We start from the raw sequence: 16,711 nt of genomic DNA, 5'->3' as shown, positions 1-16,711 counted from the left end.
TGTTGATATTGATTTCTTAAAGAATTTGATACAATATGCTTTTTGTACTTTACCATATTGAGACCTCAACAGCAGCACAAAAAAGGAAAAACTGAAATTGTTTGAATGTTGATTTTATGAAATCATGAAGCTCAATGGAAGAAAATGGTTTTTCCTTTTTGAACCAGAATGACACTGGGGATCAAGCATATATGCAATCAGAGTTCGTGTTTAACTGGTGCTACATTACCCTGTCCCCCAGTCATTTATCCTGATTGCTTTTCTCTACCTTGGAGCTTGCTTGCCTATGGTGGGTGGGTGTCTGGATGGTAGGATGTAGGAATAGCGTCACAGAATGCAATGACTCATGCTCTCCCCCAATATTAATGTTTATAGAATAAATAGATGTCTCTACACATCAAGTTGAAAGCCTGCTAATTTTTATATCCACTGTATTTTCTGTTAAAATAATAGTTTAGGAAAAGAACTTTCTGGAAAAGACTAGAACAGAACCAGTACATTACACAGAGAAAGGTTTAGACCCCCCCAAAAAAAAGTGTTAAAGGCACTTCCTCTCAATAACAACTTCTCTCCACACCCCGAACAGGGTGGCCTCACACAGTATTATTATTAACGATGTTCCCTTTTCCAGAGAATCACTAGTCATGTAGCAGAGAGCAGGTAGATTCCTCCTTTGGTGTAGCATGTTTGGCCAGATGATTTCTCACTTTCCTTTCTCCTCTTATCTTTCAATGTCGGAAAATGCAGTGTGGGTCAGTATTCTAGTGAGACCAGCATAAGGAGACTCTGATGCACCAACTAATAATCAAACTGATAATGTTATTTTTCTTCAACTGGCTGAATTCCAAGATCTTTAGGAAAGCATCAATGCTAGCATACAATAAAACTGCATTGGGGCCTCAGTACAAACTCAATTAGCGATTACCTCTGTTCTTACAGGGGTAATGAGTTGTATAAGCTAACACATAGTATCGGATTAGCAAAGCAAGCTCAAACCAATCAAAGAGATCTTACCTGGTAACAAGCTTTACTAACTAATTTCAAGGATGCAAGCAATCAAAAGGCTCAGACAAAGCAAAAAGAGGCTTGAGACAGCAAGGCTAGTTCCCATGTTATTTCTTTCCACATAAGACATGCACCTCGGGCCCAGAACACAGGAGGACTCTATGAGGTCTGTGAGGCTCTACACACAGAGGGGCCTTTTCTGCGAGCCATCTCTCTTCTGTGCCTCCGGGAGTTGTACAGCTTACATGGCATTCTCCAGGAAGCCATGGCTGCAAGTCTGGCATTCTGTTTCCTAAAGCAGCTAAAGGGTCACCATGACTCGGTGTCTGCTTACAGCAACTTAATCCTTAGCCAAAAACTTTTTGCTATGGAACTTCAGAGATAAGGTCTCTTTCTCTTAGCAAATATCATTTACCCAGAAATGGAATTACCAAGGAGAACAGACCAGAAGTCACCTCCTTTTCTTTCCTCCAAGAAAATGCCTCCTTCTGTAGAGTTACCATGTTTCCTAGCCCTTCAGGAAGATCAAACAAGCATATATTGGCCATTATGATATTTCATGATTCAAAGTGCACACAGTACACTTTTTTATTATTAAAAGTGTACTCAGTAACCCTAGAACATGCAGGCAAATACCGATTCTCACTTGCAAACTGTTCCCACGCACAGCCTCTTAGAATCAATACTAGGTGAGTGAAGAAAGCTGCACTCAATCTTTTATAGTTTGAAAGGGACAGATGTTCTACGTTCCCCCACATGCTCCAGAACTTCTGATATGTATACAAATACATGAGTATATATTTAAGGCAAATAATTTATTACTCACATAAAAACTACTTATTCGTTGAACTTTTTGTTTGAACTTACGAGTTTGCTGGTAGGAACTTTCTTTAGACTAATGATAATTTAGGTGACTGGTTTAGCACTGCCTATCCAGAGCAGCCCATTCTATGGGTACAAAGCTGTTGTCGATTTACTTAATTTAAACTTACTCTTTTTTCGTGGTCACATGTAAATGGGCAAAGAGACCATTCCTAAATATTTGACTAAATTTAACAATAGTGACAATGACGTAACCTTTTCAGAAAGGTTCAGGATTTACAAAGCAGATTCACATGTGTTATCTCTTAGCCATTTCAGTTGGAGTGGTCACAGATCCTTCATTGCCTGACTGGAACCGCTTAAAGGCCTGTGCATGCCAGGTTACTAAGCTCTAACTTAAATAGAAAGGTATTGAGAGGCTGCATTAGAGCAGGCAAGAAAAATTATAACCTCTGCCCTTTCCACATGCGTTTGTAAAGTACAGAGAAATTGGACATCAAAACTAATGAGTCCATGAACCCATTTGGAGGGAAACAATACACACAAGAACAAAACTGGGACTTTTTTCCCCTACCATTCTCTTTTTTTAAAAATGGGACCTTAGAATCCATTGAATAATGTATACGCCAATTAGAAAGACATTGGTGTAAACTTAGTTAGATGGTAGCCTAGAACAGAGGGAGCTGAATGAAATATCCCTTTTAAGTGCCGAGCAGAAATAAGGACTGTGTGTGTGTACACGTGTGTCCTTAGTCACAAGCACACACAGAAGCTCATTTATATGTAAAGTAACATTTAAAATTTGTTTTTATTTTAAGGTGCAAGAAATAGAATATCTGGAAGCATAAAACAAAATTCACTAAGTACGATGGTATGACTATGCCATGGTCATTTGGGAAGGGAAGCGGGACAATGGGAAGAAAAGGGAAGGACACATTTGGAAGGAATAAAATGCAGCGGAGAAGGCACAAAAGGGAAAGAGAGACATTGTAAGAAAAGCGCTTGAGAAATAGGGAAGGAAGTCTTAAAGTAATGATAAATAAGCAAACTATCCTGGTCGTGCTTTGTTGCTAGTTGACCCGATTACTGCTTTTTGATGTGTGTTCTTTACAGTGCTAACTCCTCCATTGTTCTTCACCTGTGCCCAGTTTGAGAGACCCCCCATAGGCTGCTGAGGAATCAGAATTCCTAGGACAAAGACCTAGAACTAATCCTGGTTCTGATCTAGGATGCCCTAGCTGAAACCTGTTATGATACCAAAAAAAAAAGAAACTGGGGGCCTAAGAAGGTTCTTCCTTCTGGTTTATCTTTAGAGCTCAATGGAAATAAGGAAGGGAGCAAATTCTGCTTACAGATAAAAGGCCCCCGCCCTTTCACCAGAATTCTTGGTTTAACTCTGAATACTGTTCATTTAATAGCAAATCAAGTTAAGAATCAACTGAATAGGAGGGAGTGGTGAGGAAGGGGAAAAAACAAGGAGCTGATGCCAGGGCCTTAAGTGGAGAGAATGATGAGGGTTAGGGCAATGGATGTACAAATGTGCTTGACACAATTGATGTATGTATGGATTGTGATAAGAGTTGTATGAGCCCCTAATAAAATGATTTTTTTTAAGAATCAACTGAATATAAGAGAAGTGTTGCGTTTCTCATGCTTTAAGCCTGGATTTTTAGTTTGTAGTGCTATTTCACTTATGAAATTCTTAATTCTCTTTTTTGACTGAGATATCTTAGAAAATCTAGAACATATTTCTTTATGGCATTTTAAATGTATAATTGATTAGCCAAGTATTTCATTATTTAACTTCACTTTCCATTAGTCTTGTCTTCTGGAATGCAGAGCACCCAAAGGGATATGTTTTACAAAGGGTTGGCATTACAACTTTTAAGAATTCTGTGTATTGAACTTTAAAAATAAATTTTTTACAGTTTTAGATTTCTTTTTTCTACAGTCATTACATGAGACAGATACTGGAAGCTCTCCGCTACTGTCATGATAATAACATAATCCACAGGGATGTGAAGGTAAGCCATTTTAGTACTAGCTTTAATGTTTGTGAAGAGCATCTGATATAAAGCCATGATAATAATCAGATTATTTAATATTCTTGTGCAGATCATTTTAAATTTTATTTTACTTAAAAATAAAAATATATTTAGCTGCTTTATATTTGGGGAGTTATTGTACTAATTCTTATGAACAATTTTTATCATTTCAGTTCCCTTTATTAAAATGCACATACAATCTAAGATTCTCTTATTCCTCTTTTGCCATTTTGTTTGGGTGAGAAATGAAAAATACACAAATAAAAAGAACTAAATGATATCCTTTTTAAGTTAATTAGGAGGAAAATTAGAATTTGGTTTATGTATAATGAACGTTCATCACACATAATGTGTTTGTATTGTTGCAGTGTGGAATAGTTGGCATTTTATTTTCTTGCAGGTTATTTTAAAAACGTGGTATAAAATCACAGTTATATGTGAAATACAATTTAACCGTAGGACTATGACTAGTATCGTCATTCAGTTTTTCTGCCCGTTTGATCCCAGTATCTTTGAGTTAATAAGGACCCTCAGTCCCTGGCTCGTATCAGTGTCAAGCAGAACAGAGACACCTGCAATGAGGGAGACCCAGTGAGCTTTATTCTAGATCTCTAACCCTTTCCAAGGCTTACCAGGCGTCCACAAACTACGGCCCGCGGGCCACATACGGCCCACCAAGGACATTTATCTGGTCCGCCGGGTGTTTTTGCCCTGTTTGTTTTTTTTTACTTCAAAATAACATATGTGCAGTGTGCATAGGAATTTGTTCATAGGGTTTTTTTAAACTATAGTCCAACCCTCCAACAGGTCTGAGGAACAGTGAACTGGCCCCTGTTTGAAAAGTGGGAGGACCCCTGGCTTAGACTCACTTGAAAGGCCCTGAGTGCTCTCTGACTGTGGCTCCCACTTTCACTCTCTGATATTCTGTCATCAGCCTCTCTGTGTCCACAGGCACAGTGTCCCTTTCCTAAAGACGTTGATATTGTTAAAAGTGAGAGAAACATGAGTATCTCATAATGAGTAATGAAAATTATTGGATAAATGCACAAAATACAAATTAGTAGAAACTGGCTGTATAATATTTTATGGATCATTTTTCAAATATGATAATAGGAAGATGATACAGTTGTTATAAAAATTGATAAAGGTCAGCAGGCAGACTGGAATTATGTGTGCTTTTGGGGGGTTTTTTTCCAGTTTTTTCTTCTTCCTTTTGTTCCCTTTTTATTCAATATTTTGTTTTGTCTCCATTATTGTTGTTTTGCCTACCTGTATAAGATAGGCATGGAAAGCAAGGCCAAGGCGAAAGCAGCAGGACCGACGGTTCTGGAGGCTCTTGGGGGGTCGGGGGGGAAGCAGGGGAAGGGAAGAATGAGCAAACAATGCCATAGACAGGGGACTACGTAGGGATAAAATCAACACTGAGGAGGATATAAAGATAGCGTGGCGTTGGAGCAACAGCAATCTACCTGAGAGGAATTACTAAGAGGCGGAAGGTGAGCATGATGGTGGTGCAGGAGGAAGACAAAAAGAAACAGGGAAAATGATAGAAGTATAAACATAGGTGTGTACATATATAAATATATTAATTCGTACAAATACAGGTATTGGCCTATGTACATATATTTATATGGCAACACATTGAAGAAGTGGATGAATTCGTTCCTCTGCTCGAGCTCTCCCTCAATGCAAGAACACTTTGTTCTAACAACCTCGCATTCTGTGATGCTCACCCTTTCGGCACAATCTCTAAAGACAAAATAGGTGCATAAGCAAATGTGATGAAGAAAGCTGATGGTGCCCAGCTATCAAAAGATATAGTGTCTGTGTTCGTAAAGGCCTGAAGTTAAAGAAATAGCCATTTAGCAGAGAAGCAACAAGCCCACATGGAAGAAGCATACCAGCCTGTGTGATCAAGAGTGTCAACGGGATTGGGTAACAGCCCTCAGAAGACTCGAAACAAAAAAATATATATATTGTTGAGAGCAAGGGAGATCAGAAAAGAGACCCCAAACCATCTGTAGACAATGGGACATGATCTCAGAGAAGGGTCACAGGAAGGGATGAGTCAACCAGGGTGCAATATAGCACCGATGAAACACAATATTCCTTACCCCCCACTATCATGGACCCAGTCCTGCCTTTCGATTCTGCCTAGACTGGAGCATTTACACTGGTACAGATAAGAGCTCATGACACACGGAATCCAGGTCAGATACAACCCTCAGGAACAGAAATGGGAGCAGTGATAAATAATTTATAAATTATCAAGGGGTCATGAGGAGGTTGGCGGGGGAGGGAGGGAAAAAGAGGAGCTGATACCAAGGGCTCAAATAGAAAGTAAATGTTTAGAAAACGTTGATGGCAACATATGTACAAATATGCTTGATGCAATGATCTATGGATTGTTATAAGAGCTGTAAGACACCCCCAATAAAATTATATATATATACACATACACACACACAACTATTTTTTATTTGCTCACAACTCTGCAGAGCATGATGGGGACAACTCAATTCTCACTGATGTATTGTTGGCTAAGGTGGCAAAGGCTGGGATATCCACAAAGGTTTTAGATACTTTTCTGGCATCTTGCCTGAGGTAACTAGAACAGCTGGGAGCTGACTGGGCTTGCTTCATAGTCTCTCATTCAGGGCCTCTGTCCATAGCAGGATAGGGTCTCAGGACTCCACACAAACAAAAACAGAAGTTTCCATGCCTGGTCCTAGTTGCCCAACCTAAGCTCAGAATTTGCACTATGTGAATTAAAGCATCACAAGCCTAACCTAGATTCGTGGAGAGAAAAATGCACACTACCTGGTGGTGTAGTGGTTACGAGTTGGGCTGTGATCTACATGGTCGGCAGTTCAACACTGCCAACAGCTCTGTTGAAGAAAGTCTGGGCTTTCTGCTCCCATAAATAGTTACAGTCTCGGAAACCCACGGGGGGTCGCCATGAGTCAGCACTGACTGGGTAACAGTGGGTTTGGACTTGAGTGGCGTATGTTCACAAGGATGGAAGAAATTATTGGTGCCCATCTTTACAGAGAGGCAAACAAATAATTAGAAATCTAAGATCATATTAGTAAAGACAGAATCAGAGAAGCTTCATGGAAGCAGTTACATTTGAGTCTGCCTCTTGAGTAATGGAAAGTTTTAGAGATGAGAGGACAATTTAAAGCAAAAGGAACAATGCACACAGAGGCTCAAATTAGTTCTGCATGGATTATATTAGGGTTACTTATTATTCCTAAAGTGCATGTCAAATAATTTTGAGGAAGCTTTCAGAAACATACTGAGGAAGAGAAGAGAGTAGTAATTCTCAAGTTGCAAAAGAATAAGAAGAAACCACCAAAATAGAGGCAAAGTTCAACTGACAAGCAGACTCAACACAGAGTACATTTAATGTTAATGTGCTTGATGTTTAGTGTTTTGCATGGAAAAATGGAATGTTTATATTTATTTAATTGATCATTATTTTTTATTTTGCTATATTTTTCTTAACAAATTAATTCAAAAGCACTTATTGGTAACCTGTAATTGGGATATATCAATTAACAAAACAGACTAAAAAATCACAGCCTTTGTGGAGCTGATATTCTAGTTCAGGGAGACATACAATAAACAGACCTATAAATACGTGAACTATTACTGGGTTACTCAAAACTCCGTTCTATCAAGTTGTCTGACTCATAGAAACCGTATTGAACACAGTAGAATGGCCCCTGTGGCTTTCTCAGACTGTTACTGTTTATAGTAGTAGAAAGCCTCGTCTGTCTCCTGTGGCAAAGCTGGTGGTTTCTAACTGCTGACCTTGGAATTAACAGCCTAACTCATAACCCACTATACTGCCAGGACTCTATATAATAGGTTAGAACAGGGATCGGCACATTTTGAGATGGAAGAGCCAATCCTGTCCTTCACAACATTTTAAAAATTATTTGAGCCATAAATATATTTTTACAAACAAAATCAACATTATCTGAAGAATATCCTTTAATTTTTTTTTCAGTTAAACTTCAGATCCACACGTAAGTACCGAAGAGCTGCACATAAAGCTCCAGAGTGACAGTTTGCAAACCCCTGGGTTAGAAGGCGAAAATGACTTCAACAAACAAACAAATAATAAGAAAGAGTGTGGCAGAGGAATGGGGAATGCTAGAGAAGTAGTTGCGATTTTAAATAGGATGGCCAGTGTCGGCCATATTGGGAAGATGGCACCTGAGAAAGGAGCTGAAGGAGGAGAGGAAGACGGGCCAAGTTACTTTGGGAAGAAGTAGTGTTCTGGGTAAAAGGAACAGCCCGTGTAAGGGAACTAAGGCAAGAGTGTGGTTGGCCTAGTAGAGGAACATCCAGAAGGTCCCTGGAAGGGGAGAGCAGTAAATGAGGTCAGAGAGGATGAGCTCTGACTTACTCAGAGAAATGAGAATTCACCAAAGAGTTTTGAGCAAAGGAAAACTATAATCTAACTTTCCATGGCAACAGGACTGCACTACTTGGCTGATAATACGGTGAAAGGGCTCAAGGGTCTGGACCGGAAAATGGGAGAGAATCCTATCTGGCTCAGATTACAGTGCCAACAATGATGGTGGCAAAAGATAGTTAGATTCTAGATCTGTTTAGAAGGTTATGTCAATAGAATTTCCTGATATAATTTAAGTAACCCAAAGCATTTATATTCAGGACCTTGTTATAAAAGTATTTCAATGTCGAGTCATTATGTAATAGTCAAGTAATATAGTCCATGTGATACAATATATTTCACATGGCTGATGATTGAAAACTTCATTTGCTTTCTTTTGTTATTATTTTCACTAATAAAACCATTCATAATCAGCTTTTCTTTAAATTCAGATGTTATATATTCAGTGACCTGTCTGTATGTTGGTTTGGGTGGTTATGTAGGTTTTTGTTAATGTGGTTACATTTTTTGTGTTGTTTATACTTAGAGTTAGTAAAGAAAATAAGAGAACAGGGCAGTGTTTTATTCCTTTTAGAAAACAAAAGTCAATGCCCCATTCCTTTTAAGCCCAAAATACTCCCCTATCCTTCCTTCCTCCCTCTCCCTCCCACCTCCCTCTCTTGTAATTCTTGGCATACAGTCTAAAACTGTTAAGTTTCCCACCAATCATAGCATTATACTGATTAAAAATACTTTTGCCTTTATTTGGTAGGTATTCCTTCTTGAAATCATCATGCTTGGGTCTAAAGTGATCGTTTGGTTAGATTAAGTTATATTTGAATACATGGTACTATGTGACTTGGCACAACTGCTTGTTTGGCTAAAGCAATTTCACATGAAATCTCATAAGAAGTAATTGTATAGTCAGGAAAATCGGAAACTGTGTCTTAGTACAGGGTCACTGTGTTAGTCTGGGTAGACTAGAGAAACAAGTCCATAGACATGCATATGTGTATAAGAGAGAGTTTTATAAAGGATCATTGTACATTAAGAAAGCATGCCAACCCAGTCCAGTCCAAGCCCGTATATTCGATATTAGCCCTTATGTCTGGTACCAACCTATAAAGTCCTCTTCACATGCAATGACGCCAAATGCAGGACAATCACAGGCCAGTGGGTAGAAAGTTTTTGCATTCAGAGACGTAAGAGTCTCAGTGCTGGCAGGGGTGTCCATGTGGCTTCTCCAGGTCCAGGGTTCTCTGCATTAGGGTTGGTCCATATGGCTTCTCCTCAGGGATTTCTCGCAGGGAGTAAGCCTTGTCAGATGAGAGTGTTTCCATCTCCAAGGAGGAAAATCAGCAATTCCCAGAATTCTCAAGCCCACAAAAGGTCTCATTGGCTATCTCCGGATTGACAGGCTAGACTCCACCCCTACACTCTTAATCCTCAAATTGACACCAAATTAGGTAACTACCACAGTCACCCAAGAGCCACACTAATACCATTTGGAGCTAGTTACGTCGTGCTTAGCATCATCCCTGGTCTTCACCCACTAGGTACTAGTAGCAACTCCCCCATGCTCTGACAAACAAAAATATCTCCAGTATGGCCCCTGGGAGGCAGAAATTGGCCCCAGGGGCCACCAATTTAGTATATAGTGTTATGCCTCTTATGCTGTGCCTCCCTTTAGGCATTAATTAAGGTGAGCTCACTCACACAAACACAATATCTTTTTTCTTTTTTTTTTGCCCTTATACTTTGAGCTGCTAACTGCAAGGTCAGCAGTTTGAACACACCAGCTGATCTAATTGATCCGCAAGAGTAAGATGAAATTGTCGGCTCTCGTAAAGATTTGCAGCCTCGGAAACTTCTGAGAACGGCTCTACTCTGGCCTATATGGTTGCTATGATTTGGATCAACTTGATGGCAGTGGGCTCAGGTTCCTTTGCCTTTACTCTTTTTCTTGTGAAAAGGGATGACAGCTTCCATTATGTTTCAGTGTGTTCTCTTCTTCTTCTCACCCTTAAATTAAAAGTAGAACAGGAGCCCTGGTAGCATAGTGGTTAGGAGTTGGGCTGCTGATTACAAAGGCAGCAGTTCGAAACCGCCAGCAGCTCCACAGCAAAAAACCAACAGGGCTTTCTACTCCGGTAAAGAGTTCTACTCTTGGAAACTCATGAGGGCAGTTCTACCCTGCCCTTTAGGGGCACTATGAGTCGGCATCGACTCATGGCAGTGAAACGAACCTTCAGCTCCTTTCCTGCCCTCTGTGAAACTTTAATGTTGCTGCTTAATACTGGGAGATTGTGGGATTTTCTTGTCTCTTGGAACTCTTGCAGGCAGCCCCACAACTGGGTGTGACACATCATTTTTACCTACTGATGTACAATTTTCAGTAAATTTAGTAAGTTAAGCAGCATCTCTGATTGTAAACCATTACACATGTAATCACTTTCCATTCTGAATGGAGCTTGTACCCAGAAAGTTTGAGTGTTTAGAACTGTGTGCAAAACCTGTCACCCATAAGCCTATTCACTCAGCCAGCAGCTCCCCGCGCCTCAGTGTTTCTGAGTGTGCTTCCTCTAACTGGTTTACTTCACTAACCCATGTGAACACGCCTGGCTGCTTTCGGTCCCCTTCAGATCTCAGTTCTCCTTTCACCTGCTTAGGACCAGACTATCTTACATGAGTGGTCATCACTTAACCGTAGTTGCCATGGCTTTGTGGATTTCTGACTGCATTTCTTCCTCTATTGTTCTTGCTGATGTTCCTTCTACATCATTGCCATCTGTTTCCACAAGTCTCAAAAGTCCCTGATGCTCTATAAAGAAGTTTAAGTTCTCATTAAAATGAAAACTTGCTTTTTTATGCTTTATTAGAAAAATTATGGTTAGTCTCCTGAGCTACATTTGTAGTTATTGAATATACAATGCACATTTACTTGGAATGTAGGATTTTACTAATCATACTGTACAAAAGAGACTGCAAATCTCAGATATTATTTAAGGAGAACATTTATTAAATCTTAAAAGAGACAAAGACACAGGCACATCTTTTGGAGGAGGGAGAGCCATAGCACAAGACCATAATGACATCCAAAGATTCAGTCAGGACACTAGTTAAATAAGACATAGAAACTCACAAATTCATGATTAGTGGCAGATCAATACATAATAGTTACAGGTAGGACTACAGAAGAAGGGACAGGACCTTGATTGGGTTACATACATTATGTAAGATAGAAGAATTTCCAAGATTGGTCCAGGGCTTTCCAGCCAGCGCAGTCAGGCATGCCTGATAGGGCATGAACCTGATTATGTGACAAACCTTCCCCACCCCCCACCAAACCTTGATCTCCATCAAGGACAAACTCAGACAAGATCCTGGCTGGAGAGGGGTGGAGATAATCCACTTTTCAATGCATTCTACTTGAAGGTAAAACTGTCTGCATCTTTGGCTAATGATCAGAAGGAACTCAGTGGAGGCTTGATCCATGTGGAAACTCTGCCACTGACTTTTTGCAAATGGATACCGTCTGTCATCCACAGGCTTCTGCAAATGGGGTGCTCAGAATTTAAACGGTAACACCAAACCAAAAACCAGTGCCATCAAGCCGATTCTGACTCATAGCAACCCTATGGAACAGGTATAGAACTGTACCTGTGAGTTTTGGAAACTATAACTCTTTACAGGAGTACAAAGCCTCATCTTTCTCTTGCAGAGTGACTGGTGGCTTTGAACTGCTTACCTTGAGGTTAGCAACCCAACACATAACCACTATGCCACCAGGACTCAAGTTCTATTAAAGTACTTAGAAAAATTAATTGATCTGGCATTTCTAACTCCTGTGCCTTTCTTCTCCCACCATCCCACCTCCAAAAAAAAAAATCCAAACCCAGATCCTTGATTTTAAAAGAAATTAATGTATCTTTTGCTTATTAGATGGGAAGCCTTTCATGACTTTGTTACCCCGCTATATGGGGTTCATGATCTAGGCACAGGGTTTTTTCTATCAGGTGTAAAACATTTTAGAATCTGTAAATTAGGTAATATTTCTTTATTCTAAAAATGAAGAAGTGAACACTTAAAGGGACAAATAATTTACATAAGATTGCCCATAAATTACATGAGTTAAATGGGGAATCAGGATTGGACAAAGGAAGTCTAACTCAAGAAATTATTCTGTTATGTCTAATATATTATACTGTCTTATTCATTCATTTCACAAAAATTGGATTTACATGCCTTGTACTGTTTGTCATTAATAACATATTAGATACATAAAAAATACTGAAAATGTGCTACAAATTGACACATAGTAAGTGACATGTTACCTTTTTATTTTAACAAAGCCTCAACCAAATATCTAAGCATTTATGTCATATGACTTAAGTATTGGAATACATTAATATTACCTAGCCTAGTAACATGAACCAGGTAATACCAAGTCATGTTTTTATAAAACATTGGATATGGTACTGTATAATTCACACATTTAGATAATATGTAAGTATGGTTATCCCACTTTTTAAATCATAAAATTAATATTTTAATTAAATTTAGATCACTATATTAAAAAGCTTATTTCACATAGTAATGAATATTGATTATATATAAGAAAAAATTGAAATCCCCATTAATAATTTAATAATAGCTAGCATGCTTTTCAATATATTAAGCATCATACTAAGCACATTACATATATTAATTTAATTACTTTTGATTAGTTGTGCAATAAAAGGCATGCTTTTTAACAACCCAAAACATAAATTATGACATCTATCATGCTTGCATATATATATAAAGACAGATTAACATTTAAGTGATCCGATAGCAAACAGTATCATGTATTAGAATTTTTGTCTTTTAAATTAAGAGAAGTATATTATTATTTAGGTGAAAGCTTACGCAGCAAAGCTTCCCGCTCAATAATTTACATACAAATTGATTTGCAACATCGATTGACATCCCTGCAGTGTGCCAATGCTGTCCCCATTTCTACCCTGGGCTCCTCCTTTTCCATTCGTCCATTTCCCTTGCCCCTCCCTGCCTTCTCATCTTTGTTGGGGGAAAATGTTGCTTTTTTGGTCCCACATAGTGGATTGTCCAAAGGCGCAAATTCCCTGCTGAAATCTATTGTTGATGAGCCACTCTATTATTTGGCTGAGAAGTGACTTTGGGAATGACTTCAATTCAAGTTAGGAAACTGACAGGTCAGTAGTCTCAGAAGATTCGTCCATTTGTTATCACACAATACTGGTCTCTTTTACCAGTGAATTTTGTTCTATATTTTTTTCCTATTCTAACCTCTATGGGGTCTAACCTTATCAGGTCAGCATGGTAGGTAGGGGAAGTCAGGGCATCAAATAGTTGTTCTGGTCTTAGGCTAAAGGAGTTTCTTAGCCCTTCGACTAATTGCTTCTTTGAGTCTTTGGGTTTTCTCCTTTCTCCTTTGCTCAGGGTGGGAAGAGATCAAGAGTTATAACCAAGAATTGGAATTTTATAATATTTTTGTTCACTCATTTTTACAGAAAATAAACACTAGTCAAAGATAGGACCTTGTATTCTAACTACTGAAAATGCAGACAAGTCAAAAACTTCTTGCTTCTTTATTATACAGTTGCAAAGAACTGGCCCGACCACAGCCGAGCTTAAACAGAAAATAGTTTGTTGGTTTCATGTGCAGTACAATAGGGTCATTTGAATATAATTGACTTTTGTCATGGAAAGCCAGCCACCTCAATTTTCAGCATGAATGCAACTATAACTCCAGTTTTAGTCATGCATTTATTTCTGTTTTTAAACCAAAGAGGTTCTTTTTTGTTGTTGTCCAATGTGGGATGGATGACCTTGAGCCTGTGAGGAGCAAGCTGGCTCCATACTTCTCCACGTCCACATTTCTTTGCCTGCAATTCTTATGTGTCCAAGAACAGGGAACTGAAGACACACTCCAAGAGGTTTTCTTAGTGCTTGTTATGAACCACACTATTACATCTAAAGCTTGTCGTTTAGTGTCCTTAGTAGACTCACATGAAAAAAATAGACTCACATGAACACTTTTCTCTTTTGTGGAGTTTTCCATTCAAAAGTCAACTATATGATTGTGCGTGTGGTGAATCAGATTTTGTAAAGAGATTACATAATGTCTTCTTGAATTTTTTATCTAACAAAAGAAATATAAAGGGATCTGTGCTACTTCTGGCTGAAGCAAGGCAAGTGAAGATGTTTTTTATTTCTATTAAATAATTCAATTGCTGGCAGTCCTCTCTTTGGTGTAGAACATAAAAAATGGGTTTAAAAATACTGTATGGGAGGAAGCAAACTATTAGTAGAATTTGGATGACCACAAGATGCTTTTTTACAGAACTGTAAATTAAATCTTTCTCTGTAATAGATGTACACGTCCTTACTTTTCTCAGATGGCTCACAAAAGAGTAATATGATATTAGTACAACTAAAAATGAAAATCCAATGAATGTGGTTCCAATGAGACTTGCAATCTGAGAAATCATGGCTCCTAGTTCTATGTGCCGATTATAGCACCGGTCCTCTTTTCCATCTGTAGCCTCTACAACTGAGTAGTATATGCTAACTGGAATAATTATGCCCAGTACCACTCCCCATATGTAAGTACATATCTTTCTGGCAAATTTGGGCTGACGAAATTTTTTCAGTAAATGGCCGTAGAATAGTTTCTCATAGCATGAAGTGCTCTCTTGTATAGAATCCATTTTCATTAAGGTAGCATAGCGGCTTATGGCAATCCAACATAAAATTAAGAGGCTGACAAACATACTTACATGCATGGCAAGAGTCCCCAGGAAATTAACCACCTGGCATTGTGCAGATTGATATTTCCATTGGAAACCTTTCAGGAAATAGATACCCATGAAAGGCATGGCACTGCACACAAGTAAGTTTGCAGTCACAAGATGTACTAAGTAGATGTGGGTTGGCGTTTTCTTACATATCTTCATTAAAAATACCCATTGAGAGAGAGAGTTTCCAAAGAGACCCACAATACAAAGGAAGGTGTAGGTAATTGGTAAAGCCATGGAAGAGATCATGGATGGTTGAATACATGATGAATTGTTGCTCATTTATGTCAGATTTTCTTGAATTTTGGCACAGGAGCTAGAACAGAATTGCACATATTTACTTTTAAAATTATAGATGGTAAAAAAACTATAGATGGTATGTAAGCTGAATAGTTTATTTTAAAGCATTAGTTGTAACAAGTTTGTCACAAAAAGTATATTGGATGGAAAGGAAAGTATTATAGATATCTTCTTACCTTTTTATATCACAATTATCCGGTTGAAATTAAAACAGAAAGTTGACTATTATGGTAGACAGTGGCTTTATCTAAAAACAAAATTTTATACAAATAATCAGATGTGTGGGATTTATTATTTTACATTAGAGACACTGAATTTATCCTAAAGCATTTTGTAAATGTAAATAATACATGCACCTTATTTGAAAGAACTGCTTCATGTTTTAGAAGTAAACTTAACTCTATATTATCAAAAACTCAAGCAATGACCTGAATTGAGAAGAAGGAATGTGTCGTGACCAAGGATAGCAATCAAAATCCCAGGATGTTCAACAATTGCTTATTTCAAATACTCAGAGCTAATGTGCCATACTTTCTTTTTAAAAAGTGAATTCAAACGTATCTGCCAGACATATGTGGAAAGTTATGCATGCTAAGTTGTACTGTAACCTAAGAATAATATTGTAATTATTAGAAATTGCTTTTTAAAATAGATGTCTTTGAGAGATGTATTGGCATGGTGTATATGGAAACATGAATTATGTACACATTCCATTTTCTCTATAATGATCATTATTTTTCAATGTGTTATTTGTTACATTGGAAACCAGCAGCCACATATTTATGAGCCAGTCTGGACACCACCCTCTGCCCATGTCAATTTTTGAGTGTTTGTGACTTGGCTCCTCGCTCTCCCCTTGTGTTAAAACACATTCTCCATGCAAATACTTTAAGTGTTGTGTGTACTTTTGTGTTGTTAATAACTGGATTTTTAAATACTTAGAGGCCAGTTTGTAACAGCAGGTACCATGGCAATGAGCAGTTGTAGATTCCACATACTTAATTCTTAACATCATTTCTTGTGAACATGCCTCACATGTGTCCAGCAACATAACAAACTCCCTACTGTCAAGTTAATTCTGACTCAAGGTGACCCTATAGGGCAGGCTAGAACTGCCCCTGTGGGTTCCCGAGACTAACTCTAAAGGAGTAGAAAACCTCATTTTTCTCCTGAGGAGCAACTGGTAGTTTTGAACTGTTGACCTTTTGGATAGCAGCCCAACACATAACCACTATGCCACTAGGGCTCCTTTTCCAAACAAAGAGCATTCAAAACCAAAGTATTCCAAGTTATAATTGCTGTCCTAGTTGGTCATT

The 16,711-nt window shown here is 38.4% G+C and overlaps 2 protein-coding genes and 1 non-coding gene across 10 annotated transcripts in view; 1 reads left to right on the top strand and 2 right to left on the bottom strand.

Annotated features, from left to right (window-relative positions):
• Positions 1–16,711, top strand: part of CASK (calcium/calmodulin dependent serine protein kinase) — a 450,866-nt gene that overhangs the window by 244,831 nt on the left and 189,324 nt on the right. For all 8 annotated transcript variants that reach the window (XM_075539425.1, XM_075539421.1, XM_075539419.1 and 5 more), the window contains exon 5: positions 3,779–3,851. In XM_075539425.1, the coding sequence (XP_075395540.1) occupies positions 3,779–3,851 (73 nt within the window). The remainder of the gene's footprint in view (positions 1–3,778; positions 3,852–16,711) is intronic.
• Positions 14,109–14,236, bottom strand: LOC142435452 (small nucleolar RNA SNORA38). The gene has a single exon (XR_012781505.1). It is a non-coding gene; the product is annotated as a small nucleolar RNA SNORA38 (small nucleolar RNA).
• On the bottom strand, positions 14,367–15,377 carry GPR82 (G protein-coupled receptor 82). The gene has a single exon (XM_075539344.1). It carries the CDS (start codon positions 15,375–15,377, stop codon positions 14,367–14,369), a length of 1,011 nt encoding a protein of 336 aa, XP_075395459.1.

This window comes from Tenrec ecaudatus, chromosome X (genome assembly GCF_050624435.1).
Source record: "Tenrec ecaudatus isolate mTenEca1 chromosome X, mTenEca1.hap1, whole genome shotgun sequence".
Taxonomy (NCBI): Eukaryota; Metazoa; Chordata; class Mammalia; order Afrosoricida; family Tenrecidae; genus Tenrec; species Tenrec ecaudatus.
Note: the sequence above shows the minus strand (reverse complement) of the source record. Positions and strands in the feature narration are given on the sequence as shown.